This window comes from Siniperca chuatsi, linkage group LG9 (assembly GCF_020085105.1).
Source record: "Siniperca chuatsi isolate FFG_IHB_CAS linkage group LG9, ASM2008510v1, whole genome shotgun sequence".
Classification (NCBI taxonomy): domain Eukaryota; kingdom Metazoa; phylum Chordata; class Actinopteri; order Centrarchiformes; family Sinipercidae; genus Siniperca; species Siniperca chuatsi.
Genome location: NC_058050.1, coordinates 2,386,771 through 2,406,028, shown reverse-complemented (window position 1 = coordinate 2,406,028; position 19,258 = coordinate 2,386,771). Strand labels below are relative to the sequence as shown.

The following is a 19,258-nucleotide window of genomic DNA, read 5'->3' as shown; positions in this document are numbered from 1 at the left end:
ATACTACTGGGTAGCTAGAATCAATAACGTCTAAGTGATTTAATTATAACATAATTTCTTTGTTGATTATATTTTTAATCTGGAAAGTAACTAGTAACTAAAGTTATCAAATAAATGTAGTGGAGTAAAAAGTACAATATTAGCACTCTGAGATGTAGTGGAGTAGAAGTATAAAGTAGCAGAAAATGGAAATAGTCAAGTAAAATGCAAGTACCTCAAAATCATGCTTAAGTACAGTACTTGATGTACTTACTTAGTTACTTAGTCCACCACTGGTTGAGTCCAACTATTTTATATTACGATTGAACTACATATGTTTTAGTATTACAATGAATGCATCATAATTTACAGAAGCCTTTTAATTATATTAAATAATGGACATATATATATATTACACATATATATTTGCACAATTCTTTTATGTAGTAGTTATTGTAATGTATATAATGCATGTAGCTTGTGAATGCTTATTTCATTTTATATTATTTCATTTAATTGAAACATACATTTCCATACATTCTTAGCCTGTCTGTGCTGCTTTCACATCTGAATTTAAATCAAATCAAATTTATGACAAAGTCGGAGGAAGCTACATTCGTCTTTCGACATTTATTTTGAAGGCATTGTCGCTCCGCTTCCGCTCTGTTCTCCTGTTACTTAGCAACGACGAACGCTCTGAACGTGCTTGTGGTTGGCTCGTGTGCTAGCTGGGATATCAGTCCCAAAGCTAGCAGGGCAGACAGAAAACCTAAACATGGAGGACGACGACCTGGACGAACTGCTGGATGAAGTTGAAAAAAAGTTTTGTAGCAACGTTTCTGTCGCGTCTTCAGCTCGCGTGGGCTCGAGCGAGGCTGGAAAATGCGGGAAAGACAATGTAGGACAGAAAAAGCACAGGTAAACAATGCTAATTTGGCTAGCTAATGTCAGCAATAAGCTAACGTGGGATGTACAATGTGTCTGCACCTTTTCACATTACTTAACTAAACGTCTCTGTGTGTTGATAACGTCTAATGTGAGTTGTAAATTAAGTTCTAGGGCTTAAATGGCTTAAATGTCAGCTAATTATGTTACAAGCTAAGTAAAGATGCAGAATGTCAATAAAGTTAGCTTGTGTTTACAATAACAGCAGCTCTAGTTCCGTACTATAATGTACATATCAATAGAATATTGTGAGACTAGATATCTTTTGGGATTTTGGTCACTTTTGGATATCTTGATAGCTGTGGCTGTAAGGGATATAACTGCTATTTTACACATGCCTCTTAACTGTCAGGAAGTTTTATATTTACATTGTAATCATATATTGATAAATTTATACAATGCAGTAGCTTCTAAGTTAAATTGTGTAGGTAAATATTTTCTGAAAGCAGCTTTAGTCAGCAAAAACCAGGGCTGTAGCCAGGATTTTAGAAATACTAAGGTCAGGACGAGTCGTGCCCTACACTCAAAAATTCAGCTAAATAAAGTTGTCTAATGTTTTCTTACTATTCAGATTTTTCATATTTAATTTCCCTACATGAGGCTCTAAATGCTCCCTTCTCCAAACTACCAGGACTAAAATGGTGGAAAAATACTGAATCCTTAATTCATTTATTAAACTAAAAGCAAACATTGAGTCTAAAAATACTGGAATCAGCCTATAAAATATCCCGTATGTGTAAAGTTTAAATTGATGAATGTAAACTGCCCCTGTGTTTACTGTCAAAAGTATTCATTGATGTTTGTCACTATCTCGCCATACAGCGACTACAACGCAAAGATTTTGTTTCCTCTGATTTAGCGCCACAAAATCTAAACAGCCGATGAGCAGCGTCACTGAGGATATTGACGCCCTTCTGGAGGAATTACTGGAGGAAGACTACAGCGATTCCCCTCAACTAAAGGTGAACATGCACACTGCTATCATGGACATGACAGCCTTTCAACCACAAATGTTATTTCTAAGATAAATTTTACCTTAAAAGATAGTGTTGTGTCAGCACACCTGTGTATATAGGTGCACCTGTGCGCATATACCTTCCCTGAGTGTTAAAGTATTCAAAAAAACAAAGGAAACACTTATCACTTGGTGCAAAATTTGGTTTGGGTGCTGTTGCTGCAGAAAAAACTCAAACACTGTTAGCACTAAACTGTTGTGAAGTATTAATAATTTAGGTACTCCTTCTGTAAACCAATCTCTTATATCTTTAGTGAAAAAAGAAACCCTGATCTGTAGTAATAATAATGATAGTATTTTAACGTTGTACTTGGTCCAAATACTCCAAATATACAGTACTGTTGGCTTGTTTGAACTCCAACAATGCAACATTTTTTTTATTAAAGGTGTACTGTGGAGTTTTCTTGTAAATAAACAAAAGTTATGTTTACATTCAGTGTTACTCACCAAAACACGTTGTTTGTATCCTTGATGTCTAACAAACACGTCGGGTGCATTTTGCTTATAAAACTTTTGCAAAAGCTGAAGTATTTTACAGTCCAGCATCGTTCACACCCATGTTTACTAGCTTGCAGTCTTCTTCTCCCCTGTCTTTGCTGGTGCATTGCAGCATTACTGTACTGCATCCCCCGCACAAGATTTACAAAACAGGGACCAACTCATAGAAAACCACCTTCATAGCGCTACTACAGGTCTAAAACTCCACAGGGAACCTTTAACTTTCCCCATCATTCAGCATGTAAAAGCTTATTCTGCAAATAAACTAGTTCTGCCATCAAAGTAAATGTAGTGGGCTAAAAAAAAAACAATATTTACCCCTGAAATGTAGTAAATTAGTGAATAAAATTTAGTGAAATAGAAATACTCACCCAAAGTCCCAATATCACAAAGTTGTACCTTTGCACAGCACACGAGCAAGTGAATTAATTTACTTTTCACCTCCTGGCTTCCCTGCCAAACATTATTATCATGCAGCTGCCTCATCTCAAGTCTTTACCTGTATTATGAAAAACAAATTAGAACCATAGACAGACACCTGGATTTGCAAATGTGATTAAATCCATATGAATGTTGTATTAGGCTATAGACTACACACATCAGAGGGTTTAATTCAGGTTTTAATTAAATGACACCAGATTTTCTGTAAGAACGTATTTTGTACCATGTTGCGACAGTCTGTAATTTGCTCTTTTGTCTTTCATTTCAGACTGAACAGTTTCCTAAAGAAACACAAGTGGAGAGGAAGCCGTCGTCTCAGTCTGGAGGGAGGAAGTAAGCAAATGAGTTAATTCTGAATAAAAAAACACAGGTGGGAATAATAATTACAGGGTATAAGCAGAGGGAGAAAATGCACTCAGCCATTTTGAAAGTTTTGTGGGGACTAGGTTTCATATTTCTAATAATGTTTCCCAGGTTCTGCTGTGACAAATGCCAGTGTTCATGTTGTTCTGTTGGCCCTTTTGTTTCTCTTAAATTTGGACAATGTTTTTTACGTGCGCTTGGAGACGATCTGCACTGTTTGTTATGCATCCAGGTGCTGTCCTGTTTTCGTTGGCGGGAGCTCTGTCACAAATGGTGTAGGAACAGCCACATCCAAGAGGTGTGAAAAAATAATTTCATACTGCGAGCGTCTGTCATGTCTCGACTGTTTTTGGTTTATAAAGATACAGGACTCTGGTACGGATTATTTAGAGACTTAACTGATCTCAAAGGCACCAAGTTATCCCCAACATACTTTTATTTGTTTAAATCAGTTATACCAAGGTAGCACTTTTAATGTATTGATGACGTACTGATGAATAATTACTAGTGCTTAATTGTATTTTTTGCCTAGAACTTAATAAATATACTATTGTAAATAATAATTACTGTATCAACAGATCATGTGACCAGTTGAGGTGTATATCCTGTGACTTCCGGGTGCTGATGTTTGATGACTGTGAGTGGGACTCGTCCTGTGATTACCTGTTCCTCAGGTGAGTCCGCAGACTCGCTGCAGTGCAGTTCTCACTTTACAACAAGGTAAAATACAGAACATGTTAAGAGGGGAAACTCCACACAGTCGACTTATTCCTCCACCACTTTCTTCGTCAGGTCATTACATTTTACTTTTTTTATGTTATTTCACATGCAGCGAATTTAAATCCCAACCTTTTTACCAATTTTTACTGTTTAGTTGTGACCAATTCAACCAAAAATACATTCTTTTCTTTGTTTTGTTCCTGAAGAAGTAAAATGATCCTGTTATTTACACAGAAAAAAGCAAAGATTAGAGCATTTTCAAAAACAATGGCTTTTCAATGAGAGCTCCGGACAGTTCTCTAACTGTAGATTAGATATTGTGTAATTGTTTGTATTGTACACTGGCTCCATTCACCCACACACAGCCAGTGAGCAGAGATAAAGAGGTCTGCTCAGGTAACATCTCTCCTCCAGGAACTGCGGGGTTCTTCCTCGCTCTGTTTCTTCCTAGATAATGCTTTTGTTTGTTTGCTGTGGTTGTCAATTTTTTATTTTGTTGCCAGCTGCTGCGTGGTAGTCCGTGTTTAGACAGACAGTCATTTGAACAAGGCTCTGTCGATGCAGAGGGCTGTTTTCGGTCTGAAACCCTGCTAACCTGGCTCAGCATCATAATGCAGCATCATCTAGAAAGGTGCTGTATTGGCCAGTCCTGGCAGTTTACTTTGTAACATTAATGCTGTATTTTTGTTCTGTTTACCTCGTGACGTATCTGATAACGTTCCAGAGTTGTAAAATCGTGTCTTATAGTAGTATACTGTGTACTATACCACTGTGCAGTGTTTTGGCGTCTGATAAGGGACTGTAGGAGACAGAACATGGGTGCACTGTGTGTTTACTGCATGTGTGTGGGTTGATCTGGTGCTGAGGGGGCGGAGCTCACGGGAGCAGGTGCGCGTGCACGTATGTCTGGTGAAAGGTGAGCACTTACCTGAGGCCGGGTTGTTGAGAGTCAGGGACGGGTAGCCATAATTTTTGTTGACCGCCTGATTTTCCTGTTTTTGTCCATCTATGTTACCTGTTTTATGCATCTGGTTTTCATGTCCATCCTCTGTCTGCCGTGCTTTGATGGCTCATGTGCAATAAACCTCCAAAACGCATGTTGGATCTCAGAACATTTGTAAAGTACAGACTTCAAGCGCGTCACAAATGTTCGATCCCAGGACCCACCTCTGACCCTCACCGCGGCTGCGAGGTTGGTTAAGGAAGCCGCTACAGGGACTTCCTGGATCGTATTTTAAACAGAAAATACACACAAGTCATATACTAAGTGCAGAAATCTGTAACAGCCTTTTAGTGCCTGTGCACAAAAACCTCTCAGTACTTCACACTAAAATATAACACAATATATCAAACATATATGCATCACACACCACAAGGCGTACGTCACAGGGTCAGAAATCAAGCTCAAGCTCAGTTTGTGAGAGAAGTTTGTCAGAAGTGGCTGGCTTTGGGAGATGTTTTTCAGTTTGGTCAGAAGGTGGCAGTATCGAGCTGTAACGCAGACCTTGTTTACTACTCGCTTCTTCTTCACACAGTTATTTCTTTGCTTTAAATCCACTAAAACATTGCATCTAAAACAAATGAGGAGGTGTAGAAACATATATTTACAGTGCACTCTTTAGAAAACTACAAAATCACAGTTTTAAAGGTGAAAATTTCAATGTTACCCTTAGAGGAAAGTGAGTTTTGTTCAAACCTCATTAAGCCATTTCAAACTTACATGCACATTACATTAGAAAAGACTTTTTTTCACATTCAGGTTTGTTTGTTTTTTTCTTCCACATTTCCAACAAACAACATAAGAGCTGTTACCTTTTTTTACCCAGTGGGAACAATTCTGCATCTGCAATTGCAGTATGTATTCATAGATGTACAGACAACTGTCACTGGATTACTCTGATACTGAAGACAACGGAAAAAACGTGGTGAGGGAGTTTTGGAATTACAAGGAGCGTGTTTTCTAAGCAGATTTACGTACGTTTATTGGAGATGATAACATCCTTGGAAAGTATACGACACTCTGCGTCTAAAAATATGTGTATTTTGTCAGTGTGTTCATATTTGACTGAGTTATGACTCAGAGAAGGAGTACAATTGTGATGAAATCTGCAGCAATCTGGCACTAAGGGCTTTTAAGTACCATAGTTGCCCCCTGAGCTGTGTGTCACTACTGCTGCATTTGTTTTTCTTCCTTATTGCTCAGCACCCATCCCTGTTGTGTTTCTGCTCTGCACTTAGCAAACACCACCTGCCAATCAACACAGCGTGGGCGAGAGTGTGGCGTCCTCCTTCGGGTTGGAGTTTCTGTAGGTGGCGCTCTTGTCTTTGTCTGTTCAGCTGTGATGTTTATCACCGCTCTTGTTGATGACGCAGTTCTTATATTTCTGTTTATTCCAGTAGGGAAACAAAAAATGCATCAGCTCATGTTCAGCATAGAGGAGCTACCAGAGTTTTAGAAAACAAATAGAAAAGCTTTAATGAAGCGGATAATAGCTGGATCAGTGGTGCGTTAGAGTAATCAGTAAGGTTCAATATCCAGCCTCACATTTCCATTCAGTTAAGGAAAAGTGAGAAATTAGGCTTCCATAATTTAATTCCTGGCACAGCATAAAACCATCATGTGGTGACACTACACAGGTGGCAAAATGACTTTCATTTCATATTAAAATTACAGTGATAATGGTCACGTGCAGCAGCAGGAGGGACAAAGACTAGTTCCTGGTGACACAGTGTCGTTTGTTACAGTAACGTCAACTGACAGGCCACAGTGGAAAACAAAGAAACGCTCGGGTGATGGAGGTGTGTGTAGGCGGGACGAGAGTTTGACTGAACACTGGGACTCAGTCTTTTGTCCTCCATGTTAGTTTTGTTTATTTGCAGTTAGAAAACATAGTAATAAAGTGCCTACAACACGAGGAGGGTGCGGGATGTCTCTGGAATAACACAAATGAATAATTCTGCATTTAGAAAGACATTAATGAAGATGCAATTAAAAACTATTTGTAAAAAAAAAAAACAAAAAAAAACTGACTGTACTTACTGTAGATTAGTCATCATTTGATTAGTGTTGCACGCTGGCTGCGATCACTCAGCCGCCCCACAGAGTCAGTTTAATCAGCAGAGGAATCAGCTCAGGTAATGCTTCATGATGATTCATAGAAAGATGGTTTTGATGGCTTTTGCTGTGAGCTGCTGCATGGTGTTAGTTGGATGTCTGCCTGTGCACTGGTTTCTGATGAGTCTGTCTAACAACCAGTGTCCACCGGCTTCAGGACCTTGGCTCCTCATTCACAGCTCTTTTCTCCACTCTGCTGTCTTTCCGCGCCGAGTCTATTTTTGCCGAAGCAGCTTGCAACTCTGAAGCGTGAAATTCACTTGTATAAAGTATAAAATAGTGATTTTTGTCACGGCCACATAGGCCTGCACTGCAGTGCTGTTCAAATAATTTAATGATCCCATTGTCTGACAAAATATAATAAATACAGGTTAATGACAAACAATTTGCTCCGCATTGCACACTATAACATTAACATATAACAGAGATTCGGGTGTGTTATGCTAGTAGCGCCTAATGTAGCCTGCAGCAGAGATGAGCAGCAGGCTACAGAGGTCTGGTGAGCTCACTTCTTTCTCACTCCACACCTCCAGATTCTTTTCATTTTCAAACTTACTCTTCAGCCCCAACCGACCCTGATTAAATTGGATCACTTGAAGACATTTATCAGACTTCGCACAGCTCCCTCTGGAGCCACTAAAGGCTTTGTACTACTTTTTTCACATGTGCAGTAGAACTCCCCAACACCTGGAAACACACTTTGATGTGTAAAATCTCTGCAGTTCCCCTTTAAAACGAGAGCGAGAGAGAGAGAGAAACTTGGAGCCAACAAAAAGTTCAGCCCCAAAGCATCTGTTACCACATCTAAAAGAGCTGGAAACACGTTTTCAAAGTAAGACATGAAAACGACTGAGCCGAAGCGCAACCAGAAGGTAACCGCTGAATCCAGTAGACACGAGGTAAAACGTGGGGTGATTCACTGCGTTACTAAAAAAATAAATAGAGACAGAAAAGAAAACCATAGAAAAGTCAAAACTGTGTGTAGGAAGCAATCTGTAACAGTCTTTTAGTGCCTGTAATCATATTACAGAAACCTGTCAATAAGTCACACACCAGCATAAAACATATATATTAAGACCATCGACATTTCAGCACTAAGCAGAACTTTTTCTTCCAAGTGTGTAATTTACTTTTAGTGTGAGTTTGTTAAGTTCAGAGCGCTCCGAAACACTCAGGACCACTCAGGATGATGAGTTTGTCCTTCATGTCTTCACTGCAGTGTTATCACCCAAGAAGCAGCAGAGCTCTGACCAACCAGCTGCAAAAGGCGAAATGATTAAGAACAGATTGATGATGGGCGAGATGTATGTTTCAAAATTAGGGAATGCTGTACTTCACTGCAGCTGTGTTGTTGACATAAATGTTATTTTAATGTTTTAATGTCCAGTTCTTCCCTTCAATGACTGACATAAATACCCTCGGAAATTGCTGCGCTGTAATTAAATTTCACTTGACCTCTGTTAACTGATTAGGTTTTATTATTTTTGTCTGATTAAATAGATTTAGCAGTTTATATTAATTTGTTCATTAAAGAAAATTATGTTTTATATTCTCTGTCACCTTCCGAATGCAAAGTGTACATCCATTACTGAAGCTTCCCACTCATTTGTTTTATTATTTAATTTTATTATGAGGCTTACCCGACAGTTTTAACACTGATAGAAGTACAGGCGTTTTAGCCTGTAATTTAATATCAAAAGTGAGTGTGCATAATAGTTTCATAAAAGCAATTGTAAATTGAGTATGTGAATTTATAATTGCTCTTATACTTGATGGTGTAGGTGTGACAACCTGAATTAATATGTAGCTGCTCAGTGCTCAAGAAAGGAGCTTTTTTTTTTTTTACCTTTTTAACTATAAAAGAATGAAGTGAAGTTTGCTTTTATTTTCAGCAGAAAGCAGCAGCACAGTACACTCAAACAGCACCAAACCAGATGGAAAGCAGTTGTGATGTGCTTGCTCATTTGCCTTCCACTAGCATATATTTTAATTTACTAAAGATCACGGTCATTTCTGTGGATGAATCTAGGGCTCAGCAATAATTCACTATTATTAACTTGAATAAAATTGCGATGATATAATCATTTTATGTTGTTATTTTTATAATATTATGTAAATAAATACACATAATAAACTAAGGATTCTAAACAAATGATGATATACAATCAGACTGAGAGTCTACAGCCATGCTAGCAGCTCTGTGAGTCTGTACTTAGGCACTGTGGTGTTTAGCGGGTACCATGTTCACCATGTTAGTTTAGCATGTTAGCATGCTAATATTTGCTAATTAGTAGTAAACACAAAGCACAGCTGAGGCTGATGGGAATGTCATTAGTTTTGCAGGTATTTGGTCACTGGACAAATTAACATTTTGACCTGATGATGGCGCTAGATGAAAAGTCAGAGATCACCAAAGTTATTAGAAGTCATCCTGAGGGGAGCATGAATGGCTGAACCAAATCCAAGACATTTGAAGACGTCACCTTGGCATCTGGGAAATGGTGGACATTTTTTAATGTTTTGTGGTATTTTATAGACAAAACAATGTCTTGATTATTTGAGAAATGAATCAGTAGATTAATCGACAATGAAAATCATCATTAGTTTCAGCCCTATTATAGTCGTTTAATAATGGTTAGTTTTGATTAATGCAGCTTTAAGTGCTGTATTTTGTATCATGAAACAGTTATATAATGTGTGCATCTGTTCATAGCTAAAAGGCTATGAAAGGAGAAGTTTCCTTTTCTACTTTTTTATTGTCTCTTTCATCTCCACACCACAGATATTTCTCCTCACAGCAGATGAATTACCCCTCGACAAACATTGTTAAATTGAAAAATCAATTTGCGGCTGCCCGGTAGGAGCACTAAGGAGCAGAGAACACCAAGGTCATATCCTCAGTAATTATTAAACTTTCATTACATTCTGTCTCTCTGTGTAGGAACAACATGCCAGACCGTCAGAAGCTCGGAGCCAAGCTGAAGAAGAGGAGAGGTTTACGGGCGTACGCCTGCCAGTGCAGCTGGTTCTCCACGTTAGAGCCAGCGGACCTCAGGGACCAACCTCAGCTCAGATGGGTCTGTGGCAAACACCAGGACTGATTCACTCCTCGCTGCTGCAAGGCGGCTACTAAAAACTCATTCTGGGTAACAGAAATGTTACTGACAGAGAAACTTCTGCTGCTTATCTTTTCTCTTTTCGTCTGTTCATCTGTTTGGCTGATTTCTGTCTTTTACTCTATCCATCTGTCCACTTGACTTGAGCAGCCTTCCAGAGACGTCAGAAAGACGCAAAATCCACCTTCAGACAGAAAAATATGCAATGAAAAGGATCTTAAAGTAGGAAACTTTGGCCCAATATTTATGAGAAACAACTGACAGCTTCATTACGGCGGTATCTGCTTTTAACACTACACAATGTTATTTTTAACATCTTTATTATCTCCTGTATACACTCCAGTTTGATTTTCAGCCTCATGAGACCCTGAAATCATCACAGCACTTAAGTGTTAAACGGTTAAACATATACGTTTGATTTACAATTAATCTATGAAACATGATGATATCTGTGTAACTGAAGAGGAACCATACAATAGCTCTAAGAAAGGCAGATTATGAGGATTCATTTGTGAGTTTCCTGTTTTTGCAAACACACAGTAATATGCACATAATATAATTTTCTTTTAAATGTCAGACAGTTATAAATGGTTAAAATGCTGAACCGCCAGGAAACAGAGCAGTTCAGAGTTCTGCAGTAAATGTAGGAAATGCATCTGCAGCAACACAAGAGAGTGTATGGCCATTCTGATGTCATATATTCATATTAATAATTTGTCCCATCATATTGATTAAACAGAGAATTTTGGATTTTAAAATTCAATTCGCAGCTCTGTAGCTTAACTGTTGACGTTTCTTTTTAGATTACTTATTGAAGCTCATTCATGTTTTCTCCACAAGTTTCTCTTCCTTTTGTATCACTGGAATCGTTTTCTGAGCTGTGCTTGTTGCTTGATTACTACAAACTGCAGTGGTCATTGTCTTCTTGCTGCAGTAACACAACTTTTAGATTAATCCGTTGTAAAATCTGTTTCAACCAATCTGCTCCTTTTTAAAAAATAATTACAGTATTTTTCTGAGAAATTCATTAGTCAGCCTGCAATAAATTATTTTTTTTGGCCACTCGGGGGCAGTGAAAAAGCTGTAAACGCAACAATGACATTCTGTATCATCGCCTTTTAAGATGATATGGTGAACGTGTTAGCAACCAGCAGCTTACTTCCACATCCAGCAGATACACAACAACATTAGCATTCAGAAGTGGTGGTTGTGTCCACCTGACGAATGTAAGGCCGATATTCTCTCTCTTTTAGCTCTGTTTTGGTCTCCACCAGCTCCTGAGGGAAATATCTGGCTCTTTTAGCTGCTAAATGCTCCACTATGTTCACCAGCTAGTCTCTAAATGTGTCTGTCTGTTGTTTGCTGCTGAGCAGGTAGTGTACAGTGGCTTTATCAGAGCTTGTTTGATGAAAACAGCTGGAAACAAGGCTGATGAGAGTGAAACAAAGTAAAGTACGCGACAACAGTGAAGATGTGGGCCGTAAGACCAAAACAATGAGCTGAAAGATGATTTAAAGATTTGTAGAGAAACTACAGAATCGAGGGTTCATCACTACAGGCGACTCTTTTCACATTAAAGTAGTCATATGTACGGAAGCCCCTGAGAGACAAGTGAGAAAAAAAAATTCAGGTGATCCATTTTATGAGTCTGATCTAAATAGTTTTCTCTCCAGTGTTTATGACTTAAGAACAGGTACAAAAGAAGGTTTTGCCAGGATAATCTCTCTAAATTCCTTTAAAAAAAAAAAAATCTGTGAAACAGGTTCGAGAAAAAGTTTTGGCCGGTGAATTTATTATTTTTTTGTTGTGTTGGTTGTTGTAATACTCATTTCAGCCACAAGAGGCGGGAGTTCACCACTACCCCATGCTCTAAACAGGACTAAAAGCATTCATGTTTTCTTCCAGGCGAAGCACCAATTAAAATATATTTCTAGCCAAAAGAAAGACATGACAGCAATGTTGCATAACTTGCTAACACACAATATATGTACCTTGTGTTTAGAGTGCATGGAGAAGTTAAAACTTACCTGGAAGAAAACATGAATGCTTTTAGTCCTATTTAAAACGTGGTGTAGTGGTGAACTCCCGCCTCTTGTGGCCGAAATGAGTATTACAACAACAAACACTTAGAAAATGATCCTGACAAAAAAAATGTTTTTCATCTGCCAAAACTTTTTTTTTTTCACAGATGAAAGGGGGGGGGAGTAACTTAGAGAGATTATCCGGGCAAAACTTTTTTTAAGTCACAACAATTTAGATCAGATTAGAAAATGGATCACCAGAATTTTTATATGTGATCCAGTGTTAATATAAAAATATAGATTAGAGCAACTTTAATGATGAAACACAAATTCAAAAATCTGTGTGTAAAAGATCTGAAACATATTAGGGAATAAATATTTTATATTTCCATTGTACAACTATGGATATAATTTCTAACAAAATCTGATATTAAAACCGATATATATTTCCCAGCCTGACTTTTTATATGAACGTGAAATGTGCGCTGTATATATACACAGATAATGAATCAGTGACTCAGCCAGTCGGAGCAGATTTGATGTACCTGTAACTGTGCAAGTTCAAATCCTGGTTCCTTTGTTTTGCATCTCTTAATTCTTTCATATTATACTTCAGCTAATGTCGTCTGTGGCCAGGTTTTATTTCATTTTCCACGCTAACGGTCTGTATTTTATCAATAAGTAGCAAACAGTCCTGCTGTTAAACCGGGCATCAATCACCTCGACTCGCCCTGTTATTCATGATTAGTTAAATTAAAGTCACAGGAAAGCTGGTTTGATGTTTTGATTTGACGAAACTGCAGTTTTCTGCCCCGTTGATATTCAGTAACTGTTTGCGGTGATGACACTCTGATGTGAACTCATTTAATTCACTTCTGTTCTGATGTCAAGTCACAGTTTACTGTAATAAAAGCTTGCTGTTTAGCTGCAAACACAAACAAAGCCATAAGGAGTAACAGCAGCTGTGTAATTATTCAGGAAGTGATGAGTGGGAGAGAGCTGCGTTCCCTGGCTCTCTGCTGAGGGTCAGTAACACTGAGGTAGATTAAAAACCTCATAAATCACTTGGTGGTTTTCTTGTTTTCACAGCCGCTGGTGGTGAAGGTTTGAGGTGAACCACTGATCCTCTGTGTTACTGAGAATATTTCAAAATGTACTGCAGCATTTCACAACCTCACTGTTCTACAGAAGCACGTTTTTCTCTGTTTTAATCCTAATATAAAACTATTACTAAATCTAAATTTTGAAGGATAAGTCTGATGTCATTCTATATTTTTCTTATTGTCAACAAATCCCATGAAAAGTCTCTCAATACTTCCTGGCTCTCAGCTCACAAATATATAGTTTCATGTTTTAAAAAAAGGCTCTGTAATTTCCTAAAACAGCTGTAGTTTTGATCAAACTAACAGGAGGAAATAGTGCATTTGTTGGGGACTATTTTCAGCGGCGGATGAATCCACATTTGGTGCTCTAGTGAGTGTTTGGGGCAGCAGGACGGTGTGTGTGGGGCTGAGTCAGAATAAACTACAGTGTGTGTTTCGTGGTGATGAAGGAACATGTCAGCCAGTGCAACAGAGCGGCTCACTGATGTGTTTTTAATAGTTTCTGGACAACAATGGCGCTCTGCGGCTCAGAGGAAGAAGACACGTCAGGCTGTGATACACACACACACATCACTTGTTTTGTTAGTAGACACATTCATTGTTGGGATTTGTTTACATGAAGAAAAATATAAAATATCACCAGACTTATCCTTTAACACTAAATTTGGCAATAACCCCACAAAGTCAAAACCTAATCAATTATTTTCAAACTTCTTTACAGCCTCTTTATATTTGTTTCCATAGATTCCAGTATATACAGAGGATAAGCGACAGTATAAAAACAGGATAAAATCAATATATTCTATATAAGTTTCCTATTATTGTATTGTGTATTGTCAGAGCAGAGCACATAATGGCTGTTATATATGAATAATGTATATATTGCAGTAAAAACCTTTATAGACAGATTTGATATTTTTCAGTATTCAATCTGCTACTGGTCAAGTCGGCTCAATTTGACAGTGTTTATTAATTAATTAATTAATTATTAAACACAAGTAAACGTGATACAGATGTTTTTTGACTGTGTCTACGCTAAGCTGGATAATTTTCAAAAATGACATACAAGTATTAATTTTAAGATAAGATAATATAAGATAAACAGAGAAAAGTAAATAATTAGAAGTATATAAAATGGTTAAGCAATTATACTTAGTGTTTGTCTGTTTTAATATAGAAATATGATGTAGTACATTATGTAATAAAACATACCATATTAACATAATACAGCACAGTATAACATATAGTTATATATATATATAGTATAACATAATATATAGTATAGTATAGCAATACAGCATAGAATATAAAATATTAAAAAGTATAGTATATTATATGCTGAATAATAAATATAGTATAATATATAATAAAACAATAAATATGTATATTTAGTGTGCAGTATTTGCTAATCTAATCTTTAAGTATTTAAAAAAAATGGTCATGTTGTTTTTGAGTATTTGGTCGGCAAACTATAAAACTATTGATCGCAGCCGATGTGTGTTGATCAGTGGGACAGTCAAACCTCTGTTCTGTCCCCTCCGGCTCTCCGTAGTCACCTGTACTGTGCTTTATTTACAGATTTTTCTGTTTCTTGCGTCAGGCAACAAATTTGATCACGACTCATGAACGTTAACAGGCGACACACACCGGCGATGTATTACGTGCACCAAAACTCCTGCACCCGTTGTTTCTGCTGCAGTGGTGGAAAGTAATTTACTCAAGTACTTTACAGTTTTATGTTACTTTATACTTCTACTCCACTACATTTCAGAGGGAAATATTTATTTATAATATTTATATATTTATTTGATACATGTAGTTACTTGTTACTTTACAGATTCAGAGTATTAATTCCAAATATAACCAACAAATAGAATATGGTATATTATTATAACTTAAGCTAGCCTACAGTATATAAAGTAATTAAAATTAGCTGCAACATTAAAGTGATATGTACATTAATCAATCAATGATTATAAACCAATACTTTAATATACATGATTCTGATGGGCCATTCTGCATAATACATACTTTTACTTCTGGTACTTTAAGTGTATTTTGATGCTAATACTTATGTACTTTTAGATTCAAGACATTCAAGATTCCTTTGTTGTTACATCTCATTATACGAGAGTAAAATTCTTGGGTTTCGACTCCTCGATATTGCAGCAACATTAGCTATAAAAAACAATAGATTAAGCAGTAAAATGGTACTACAATACAAAATACAATAATAAATAATATAAATAATGTGCAGTGTGTGTGTGTAAATGTGCAAATGTGTTTGTAGTTGTTTGCATGTTTACTAAAATTTTGAATGCAGGACTTTAACTTGTAAGAGAGTATTTCGACACTGCGATATTGTTGATCTGAGTACTTCTTCCACCCCTGTTCTGCTGTATATGCAGTAAAACCACACTTCAGTGTTCAGAAACTTCTTCTTTTCTACTCCCCAGCACATCAACTCCCAACACATTTTCATATATTGTAATGCCAAAATCTTAATTTGTAAAGTATCTAGTAACTAAAGCTGTAGTGAAGTTAAAAAGTACAATTATTTTCCCACTCAGATGTAGCGGAGTAGAAGTACAAAGTGGCATGAGAAGAAAATACTCAGGTAAAGTACAAGTACCTCACAGTTGCACTTAAGTACAATACTTGAGTAAATGTGCTTTGTTACATTCCACCACTGAGCTACAGTATTATTATGAAAGTTGAGTAAAGTTATTGTAGTTGGGGCTTTCGGGAAAAGTAATTGATTAAGTGTAATTTATTATTATTTTCCAGTCACCACGTCACTGAAGACATCAGTAGAAAAACACTGTGCAGAAAGTCAGCGTGAGATATTTTTATATCTCTGTAAACAAATACTGCTAAAACACACTTCAGCCTCTCGCCGCAGGCAGCCTGCATACTGTTTGTTCTCGTTTCTTTTTTTTGTCAGAAATGATTAGTACCTGCTGGGATCCTGCTGACGCTCAGCAGGGGAGAGCGCTGGCTCGTCTGACAGATAGTCCCACAATTATCATATCGGAGGAAAACAGGCTTTCCTGCTGCGAGTGTGAAACAACAGCAGTGGGAAGGAGACTGTCAGATCTTTGACAGTTGATATAAAACACACTGTTTGCTCTGTTGGCCCGGCGAGAGATGAGTGCTAGTGATTTATATCTGTTAACTTGTGTTTGTGTGTCTGTAATCTGGTAGCCTTCAGTGTGCTTATTGACTCTCTCACTGGACGGTGCTGTATTTCAACAGGCAGTGTTCAGTTAAGTCTCTGCACTGATGAAGCTTAAAATACACTGACATTTTCAGGCTTTTCAGCCTGAAAATCTGATGTTCTGTGGCCTCCCTTTATAATTTCTGAGTGCAAAAGTATCGAATGAACTCTGCATCCGACCAATAATATCGGGTATGCACCTCAGGTTGTACAGAGGCTTTTTTGCCACTTTAGCAGCAGAGCCTGCAGATGTCCAACACTTCAGTCCAGATTAAAGTATCCTGATATTTACTGGCCTGATAGGCTTAATTTACTCTGGACATTCATGGTCCTCAGGGGGGTGAATCCTCGTGTTTGTGGTGACCTCCTGATCTTTCCTTTAGTACCACAATCAGGACATTTCCACTTTTACACAAGTAATATCACAAAGTACTGGAGCTGCTGTGCTGGCTCTGGGAAACCGTCTCGTCCCCTCTGGCTTTTAGCTTTGCAGCAGCAACTGTAGGGACAGTTTGCTAACCCACAACCCAGCTAACGTTAGTTAGTTACATTACTTGCTGTGTCATTGTTCGCTCTGTATCATGGTATTTGTCATGATATTGGATTTCTCCAGAATCGCATACCCCCACCTTTAACAAAAAGTGATCTTTATAGAAGTTGCCTTCAGCAGCTTTAAGTTGTGTGTGTATGTGCAGCAGTCAGAGCGGAGCATCAATAACTAAAGATGCTGAAGCCAGAGAAGTGGACTCATCAGCGCTACTGGTGATTTCCCACCAAGAACTCCTTTTTTAACTCCTCCTGAAACATTTTAAACCCGTTCCTGATGAGGTGATTTAATGTATTAGAGGAAAAAACAGTTGCTGCAACACTTCATGTTCATGTTTGCATGAGTCCAAACCGACTCAGAGCTGGATTCTGTGTGTCTGTCTCTGAGAAGAAGATGGACTGAGAGAGGAAGACGAGTGACAGAAGTGTGACTCAGTCTCTCTCCTGTCAGACAGCAGGAAGAACAGAACGACAGGGCTGCTGGGGAGGAGGAGGAGGAGGAGGAGGAGGAGGAGGAGGAAAACAACAGCCGGAGTGATGGAGCTCCGCACGTCGTGGGGAGGATGAAGTGCCGGCTGTTGTCACCAGCTGCCAGAGTCAACCTGTCTGTCCGGGAGGAAACCCAGAAACATCAAGGTCATTTTAAAAATCATACCAGCAGCTTTCAGACTGATTTCCTTTTAGGCAGATATCAGGTTCACTTCATTCACCACCAGCATTCAGATCAACTGTTACTGAAAGGATAAACGCGCCGTCCTTTTGTTTCTGTAGTATGTAGCCTACGCAGCGAAGTGCAGCCCCAGCCGATCAATATTAAATAAGTCAGAAAACTCCAGTTTATACCCTGCTTTATTTATTTATCTTGTGTTCAAACCAGAAACGTGTGTTCATCTTAAACCTACAGGCGATAAGGTTGTCTCTAACCCGGACCTAACTTACCTTTAAGCAGCGATGGAAAGTAACTAAGTACATTTACTCAAGTACTGTACTTAAGTACACTTTTGAGGTACTTGTACTTTACTGGAGTATTTCCATTTTATGCTACTTTATGCTTCTACTCCACTACATACTGCACTTTTCACTATTTATTTGACTACTATAGTTACTTTTTACAGATTCAGATTAATAGAAAATATAACTAATATTCAACAACAATCAACTAATAAGTTATGATGTATTATTATGGATTAAGCTACCCAGCAGCACATAAAGTAATTAAAATTAGCTCCACCTTCACCAGCTACAACATTAGCGATGCTTACATACGGTATATATTATAATCCAGTAATATAATACACATTTTTCTGAAATGGGTCATTCATACTTTTGTACTTTTACTTAAGTAAAATTTTGAATGCAGGACTTTTACTTGTAACAGAGTATTTCCACATGGTGGTGTTGCTACTTTCCTTAAGTAAAAGATCTGAATACTTCTTCCACCGCTGTTCATTTGTTTGCAAGTAAAAGTACAGAAGTATTAGCATCAAAATATACTTAAAATATATATATTATTGGATAATAATTATTGATGCATTAATGTGTTCATCACTTTAATGTTGCAGCTGGTAAAGGTGGAGCTAATTTTAATTACTTTATATACTGCGGGGTAGTTTAATCCATAATAATATCAGAATCAGAATCAGAAATACTTTATTGATCCCCGTAGGGAAACCTTTAAGTCAGTGCACACAGGAGAAAGTACTAGCAAAAAAATATAATACAATACACTATAAAAACTATAAAAAAACAGGTCAGAAAATAAATTAAGTACCAAGTGGGTATAAGTATAAAATAAAATTAAAAATACCTAATAAATAATACATCATAATTTCTAGTTTTAAATTAGTTATTAGTTTTAAAATGTATATTTTGTATTAAAAATCTGAATCTGCACAATAACTACAGCTGTCAAATAAATTTAGTGAAATAAAACGTACAATATTTCCCTCTGAGATGTAGCGGAGCAGAAGTAGAAAGTAGCATAAAATGGAAATACTCAAGTAAAGTACAAGAACCAATTTTTTTTACTTAATCACAGTACTTAAATAAATGTACTTAGTTACATTCTGCCACTGTCTGAGTGTACACCATTGACATACAGTCTATGGAGTAGACTGAGCCCAGCAGTAGAAAGCAGTAGTGGCGTCTGTCCAGCAGGGGGCGGTGTAACTTTGTCAGC

The 19,258-nt window shown here is 37.5% G+C and overlaps 1 protein-coding gene across 2 annotated transcripts; it reads left to right on the top strand.

Moving 5' to 3' along the window:
- The first annotated feature begins 649 nt into the window (after positions 1-649).
- cfap418 (cilia and flagella associated protein 418) lies at positions 650-10,955 on the top strand. 2 transcript variants are annotated; one of them, XM_044206987.1, is made up of 6 exons: positions 650-897; positions 1,784-1,886; positions 3,147-3,211; positions 3,474-3,539; positions 3,820-3,915; positions 10,018-10,955. In XM_044206987.1, exons 1-6 carry the CDS (start codon positions 755-757, stop codon positions 10,175-10,177), a joined length of 633 nt encoding a protein of 210 aa, XP_044062922.1. In that variant the 5' UTR covers positions 650-754; the 3' UTR covers positions 10,178-10,955. The 2 variants fall into 2 exon arrangements, with proteins under 2 accessions (XP_044062922.1, XP_044062923.1); XM_044206988.1 differs by lacking the exon at positions 3,474-3,539.
- Positions 10,956-19,258: the final 8,303 nt, after the last annotated feature.

Coding starts and splice junctions, on each gene's coding strand:
- cfap418 (XM_044206987.1), top strand. CDS start 755: ATGGAGGACGACGACCTGGACGAACTGCTGGATGAAGTTGAAAAAAAG. Junction 898..1,783: donor GTAGGACAGAAAAAGCACAG/GTAAACAATGCT, acceptor CCTCTGATTTAG/CGCCACAAAATCTAAACAGC. Junction 3,916..10,017: donor TGTGATTACCTGTTCCTCAG/GTGAGTCCGCAG, acceptor CTCTCTGTGTAG/GAACAACATGCCAGACCGTC.